At 33.0% G+C, this 6,454-nt stretch overlaps 1 protein-coding gene across 1 annotated transcript; it reads left to right on the forward strand.

The window, feature by feature from the left end:
• Nucleotides 1–3,610: 3,610 nt before the first annotated feature.
• On the forward strand, nt 3,611–5,263 carry LOC113765928 (cyclin-dependent kinase inhibitor 3-like). Its single transcript, XM_027310167.1, has 2 exons — nt 3,611–4,002; nt 5,194–5,263. The coding sequence occupies exons 1-2, from the start codon at nt 3,611–3,613 to the stop codon at nt 5,261–5,263; spliced, it is 462 nt and encodes a 153-aa protein (XP_027165968.1).
• The last annotated feature ends 1,191 nt before the right edge of the window (nt 5,264–6,454 follow it).

Below are 6,454 nucleotides of genomic sequence, written 5' to 3' on the forward strand. Positions count from 1 at the left end.
GGTTAAAGTGATAATTACCCTTTATATTACAAGAGACATCTTACAACATTAAATACTCATCCTCGCATTATAACCAGAGACGAAGACAAAGTGGGGGCAATAGGGACAATTACCCCCGTTGATCCCACCAAAATCTCCACATCTACATATAAATTTGTAGTTTTACTCCTATATTTAAATGAAATTGTCCCCACTACCCTTTAGCAAAATTTAAATACTAGAGAATTGCCTCACCAAAATCTCCATATATGCATATAAAATTGTAGGTATACCCCCACACTTAAATGCGATTACCCTTACTACCCTAAAGCAAAATCTAAAGTAGTAGTGTACAGTTTGTTTATATGTCTCAATATCTAAATAATTTAGCAACACTTAAAATCAAGAAAGAGGCTCAATTTGCATTTATTCTTCTTCTTTATCTATTCTAATGTACTCCCAGTACACAAATTTATTTGAAAAGTTATTTTTTTAGCTTTTTTTTACAACATATTGGAATTCACAAGCATTGCTCATTTTTTATTTCATCTTAACAAAAATCTAGAGAAAATTTATTCGGGTTGCGAGAGGACAAGTAGAGGAATCCTTTATTAGGAATTTAAGATTTGAGAGTTCTTTATTTTGTTGCTAAATTGTAGATTAATTATATACATAACTTGTGGCATATATTATTAGTTAAACATATTTTTTTCATATTGTAATTAGTAAAATTTCATATATTAACTTTGGCCCCACTGAATTTTTTTTCCTAGCTCCGCACCTGATTGTAGCATATTAGATTTACATTGTACTACGCTATCGATGAAGAAACATTTTGTTTAAATCTTACTAAGCAGCAACAGCAGTTATGGTGCATGCCCCTGGTACTGCCTTTTCTTGCAGATCCTTTTCATCGTCTAATAGTAGTTTTGGCAAAAGAACAAATTGATAGATACATTTGCCTACAAATCGCTTATTGCAGATAATGCAAACTGGTGCTATTCTTTTTTCTTTTTGGCTACTATTCCTACTGCAATAACAAATTTGTATGCCGACAAACCTTCTGGTTTGTTTACACTTTTTATTTGACAGACAAATTATTGAATAAAGTTTTGATTTTATAACTAGTACTAAGTAAATAAAATCTTAAAAAGTTAAAAGTATTCCATAAGCTCAAATGGAGTGAGATTCTTTTTTTTTTTTTTAATGTAGTTATGTTGAAGTATTTTGACACTACTTTCACAGAAATATTTTTCAAGAGAAAATAGTAGTCAAGATACTATCAACAGGTTTTGATAACGAAATAAACCTAATTTTCATTCAACACAGGGAGTATCCCAACTTTGCCAGACTAATCTTTTTGTGCCTGTGTATCCCGCCCCCAAGGATACACAATTGAGATTTTGTTTTCAATGATGTTAAGATATAACTCATGAGAACACGTTGATAATGTCTTAGGTTGAGGTTAGCTGCAACTGATTCTATTTAATCAGTCCTTGCATTTTATCCCCTCACATTGAAATATAAGTTTAAAATTTGGCCAAAATTCTATATCAAGTATATCAATATGCAAACCTACACAAAACTTGTCCTTGGACAATAGATCTAAAGATAGTGAATAATGTTCGCATTAATGAGATTTAAAATTCATGTCTAAATAAATATATTAAACAAAAAAAAAACTATTTTAAACAAATCAAAAAGATTTCTATTAAACTATTATTATGGCAAGTATGCGGAAAGACATATTATATACATTAGGGTATGATATTAAAAGTTACAATTGAAAGAAATATGTGCACCAATAGTATATGAAACGCGACAATTTCTCAAGAGCAAAAAGTAAGTGTTTTGTAGGGTTAAAAGTCAATGAGATGTGAGAAATAAGTGTTGATATGGGCAGTTGAAATGCTGATTTGATAACTAGCAATTGGTATTCTGCAATATCGAATTCGGGGCTATAGTAAGACCTTTCAAATGTTACTTTCTGGAAAATAATATCTTGTTCATATGAATAAAACAATCCAATTCAAATTTCAAAATTCATATGACAATTTTGCAGCACATTGGAAACACTTTTTAAAATAGTTATAGGTTATTCTTTTTAATAAACAACACCTTAGAAACATGTGTAATAATTTGAAATTGACAATTATAAAATGTCAATTGCTGTAAAACAAAATTATTCTTACCTAGAAATTTCACACCATATCTTACTAATATGTGCGGAAAGTATTTATGCATTAAAAAGCTTAATATATTTTTGACCATTTATTTTTACGGGTACAACATAATAGATATTCACCTGTTGTTATAATATAACAGATATCGGCTTTTAACATAAAAAATCTTCTTGTTAGTGTTACGCGACAAATTAGACATGCATCTCATCTACTTCCAAATATCAATTTATCAAATTTAACAAATTAGACAAGTAGAACTGCACATTAACAAAATGTATAAATTTGGCATATCGTAGTTCTTTCCTAAAAATTTCCCGCCAATATATTATATTGTAGCATGATTGACCTTTCGTAAAAATTTCCCGCCAATATTTAATAGCAAGCATATATGTTATGAATGAGTTCGTTAAGATTTTAGATATGGTGGACTAAGAACCAATAAAAATTTTCAAACTTCTTGGTCTCTATTATTTAAAGCTTAATTGTTCATCTAATATGTTTTGATAATTGTTCAGTTTACTTATAATATAACTAAAAACAACTTGATCTTAAGGCACACAGTTACATGAAAAATTAGATATACATCTCATGTATTTTTTATATATCAATTTATCACATCCGACAAATGATCAAACACGTGTATAACAATACAATAATGAACGAGATTTAAAATTTTAACTACATCATAGAAAGATTATGCTTTCCTAAAAGTTTGCCGCCAATATTTATTAGAAAGTATATACACACGGACAAGTTCGTTAAAATTTTAAATATGGTGGACCCAAGAATTTAACTCTAATAAAATTTTCTTGGATCGATCTGAGTTGTTAGCAAAATACGACAAGAGTTTGTTACGATTTATAGTGATCGCATTCCTCATACATAAAAAAATTTCTCAAACTACTTAACCTCTTTTAGTTAACAACTTTAATTGATCATTTACTATATTTTTATAATTTTTGCATTTACTGAATATCTTTTTACACTACACTTACAATCCAAACAAGAGGAAAATGATATTAATACAAGATGTGATGAAAAATTGTTTTTCCTAATTTCCTTATTTGGAAAACGTAAAAATATAGTAGAATTCAGAAAATTAAAAAAATTAGGAGAAGAGTTTTGGGATTCAATTTATATACTATGTATGTATATAGTGTGCATCTTATGAGATATTAGACCCGTACCAAACGAACCATTCCCCACCCCAAATGCCAACCTAGCTAGGTTTGCCTTATCACTCTTTACCCTTTCCTTTGCTATATATATATATATATATATATATAGTCATTAGTCACCAGTGCACGCACACACCATTCATACATTCAAATCACCATCCTTCATTTCCCCATCCCTTGTCTCAAACACCTGCCTTAGATTGAAAAAAGAAAAGGGAATCCATGAGAAAGTGTGTAGACAAGTCCCAGGGGAAAGCAGGGGCTCCAAAAATGGAGGTGAACCATGCTCAAACCCCACTTGGTGTACGTACGAGGTCCATGACTCTGGAACTCAAGCGTTTACAGAAGTTACCTGCTTCACCATCAGCTGCATCTGCAGCCATTGGAGATGGTGGATCCTATCTGCAACTGAGGAGCCGTAGGGTGGAAAGGCTCTCACCATTTGCTGCTAAAGCGAAAACCCGAAAGATTCTCAAGGGTTCGACTTCAAAGAGCCAGGGAACGGGGCCAGCCAGTGGGAATCAAGAAAGCAAGAAAGACAAGGGGATGGGTCCAATGCTGGAGGAGAATGAAAATGAGGAGAAAAAAAATAACCCTGATGATTTGAAGGTTATGGTGTCCTCCTGGGAACAGAATAACTTGGAGGCTGAAAGTGCTGAAAGGTGGGTTTATTTCTGTTTTGTTGACTTTGATGAAAAATGATTTTTGAAGGAGAGATAACCATTTAAGTTGGTTTGTTTTCATACATATATATAAAGGTTTTCATTGTTTTGCATATTGAAATTTTTATTTTTTAAAAAAAATGGATTTCTTGTTTTGGTCCTAAAAACATGTTGAATTTTGAGACGTTGACAATGAAATTTATTTGGTTTCCACAAAAATGTTTTGCATGTTTTAAATTTCAATCTTTTACAAGAAATAATTTGGCTAGTTGAATTTTTTTCTATGCTGTCACTTTGCTGTCACTAAAATGTGATTGAAAAATACATTACTTCTGGGTGTTTCTTATTTGGGTCCTTGTTTGTGTGCATTGGTATACATATGGAAACCCTGATTTGGTTTAGTACCCTTCAATTGTTGCTTGAAGAATGAGGTAAATTTTCAAAAATTGAACATTTTCACCATTCAATATGGTTTTAAGGATTTTTGTAACTTTTTTAGCATTTTGATGTTACTCTATGCACAATGTAAGATTCTTGAAATATTAAAAAAGAAATTAAAGAAAAAACTCTAGAGTTTTGTTGGCGTGTCACAGCCACATTTTTGTTCTAATTTGTACACCTCAAAGTGTATTTTTTTTTACAATTTTTTGCCAATATCTATTTGTGTGTTTGCTAATAGCACGTTTGAACATTGTTCTATTTGTGCCTATATCAAATTGCCAAATAATTGTATTAACAGCTGTTCCATCCCACGTTACTCTATGCTTATAAGATTTGAAATTCTATTCCTCCTTTTATGGCAATTTACTTATATCTAAACATTTCTTATTTAAATTTATGGACCTAACGGAGTTGGGATTCCTTCAATTTTCTTTTAAGGGCCACAAGGGAGACCACACCAGTCCATTTGATTTGGGATCCAAACGCTCTGGTTCTTCCCCCCTTTCCAAGCACCAGGCGTCGCTACATCCGCACCACAAGGGCCAATCCAAGGCAATTCATTAACCCGACAGAAGATTACCTGAACGCACTTTTTGGTGATCTTGAAGAGAAGCATAAAAACAAGTGCATTGAGAAGTATGTGTGAGGGTTTTATTTCCTAACATCCATTATTTTTCTTCTTCTCATGAATTTCCAGCTTATGGACAATTAGACAAAGACATTTGCTTGATGAATATTAATTTTCTGCAGGTACAACTTCGACTTCGACAAGGAAGAGCCGCTACCTGGCCGTTATGAGTGGGAGAAATTGATGCCCTAGGCATCAATTCGAGTTCCATCAATACCCACCTGGCTACCTTGCAGTGTCGTGTCTTTTATGTACAAAACAAGGGGACTAGGGTAGTGAAGGACTTGTAGACTAATGATATGACTTATAGAACATAGAGCATAAGAAACTCCTTTGTATAACAGATTAGCTCAGTTTCTTCAATTAGGTTAAGTCCCCTTGTTGTCTAGAAGTTCATTAGTCGTCATCGTCGTGGTCGTCGTCATCAGTCGTGGTCAATTGTGTCTGTATAAGTTTCTTTGTTCATTGTTCGTAACTGTACTGTCTGGAACTCTTTCGAAAAATTAATAAAAAGACCGATTTCCTTCGTTGTACTTTTGGCCTTCTTTTTGACTTTTTTCTTTTGAATTTCTTTTCCTATCAAATCTGGAAATCTAAAGCTCGAAGTTTAAATCCAGAATTCTAGAACTCCAAGTGCTAGGCCTATCTTAAAATGGAATTTCTAGGCCTCTCAATTTTCTAGCCTGTTCATGGATTGCTTTTTGGGTACCCCAATCCACTATTTATATATACATAATTGGCGTTCTTAGACGGTGGTAGGAGGTCACAGATTGTCAATGGCCTATCATTTTTAGCTATAGGTTGTGCATGCACATGCACACACATATTAAACATACATACATACATACATATACATATATATATCGCTTATACGAAATTCGTGCAATGAGTAGAGCTGTTAAATTGAACGAGCAGCTCGAAACCTCGATTGAACTCGATTCGATAAGTCTCGAACTCGACTCGTTAATTGTAATAAACGAGTCTAGTTCGAACTCGAGATATGCTCGTTTAATTAACGAGTCGAATAAGTTCGACTCGTTGTTATCCGAATAGTTCGATTGGACTCGATAAAGAAGGGCATATATGTCATTTCACAATTTAAAAGAATAAAAATTGAAAATTATAGGTTTTTATTGTGATTAATTTGTATGAACTCGAGCTCGAGCTCGTGCAAGCTCGGCTCGTTTGTGATAAACGAGTCGAGCTCGAGTTATATGTCCCATTTGACGAGCCGAATTCGAACACATTTCAAAGGTCGTCGGCCTAGTCGAGCGAGCTTGAGCCTGACTCGAGTTAAATTCGAGTCGAGTTCGACAGTCAAATACTCGGTTCGATTAACAGCATTAGCAATGAAACACAACTTAGATTTAAAATTTATAATCC

Source organism: Coffea eugenioides, chromosome 3 (genome assembly GCF_003713205.1).
Source record: "Coffea eugenioides isolate CCC68of chromosome 3, Ceug_1.0, whole genome shotgun sequence".
In the NCBI taxonomy this organism is placed as follows: Eukaryota; Viridiplantae; Streptophyta; class Magnoliopsida; order Gentianales; family Rubiaceae; genus Coffea; species Coffea eugenioides.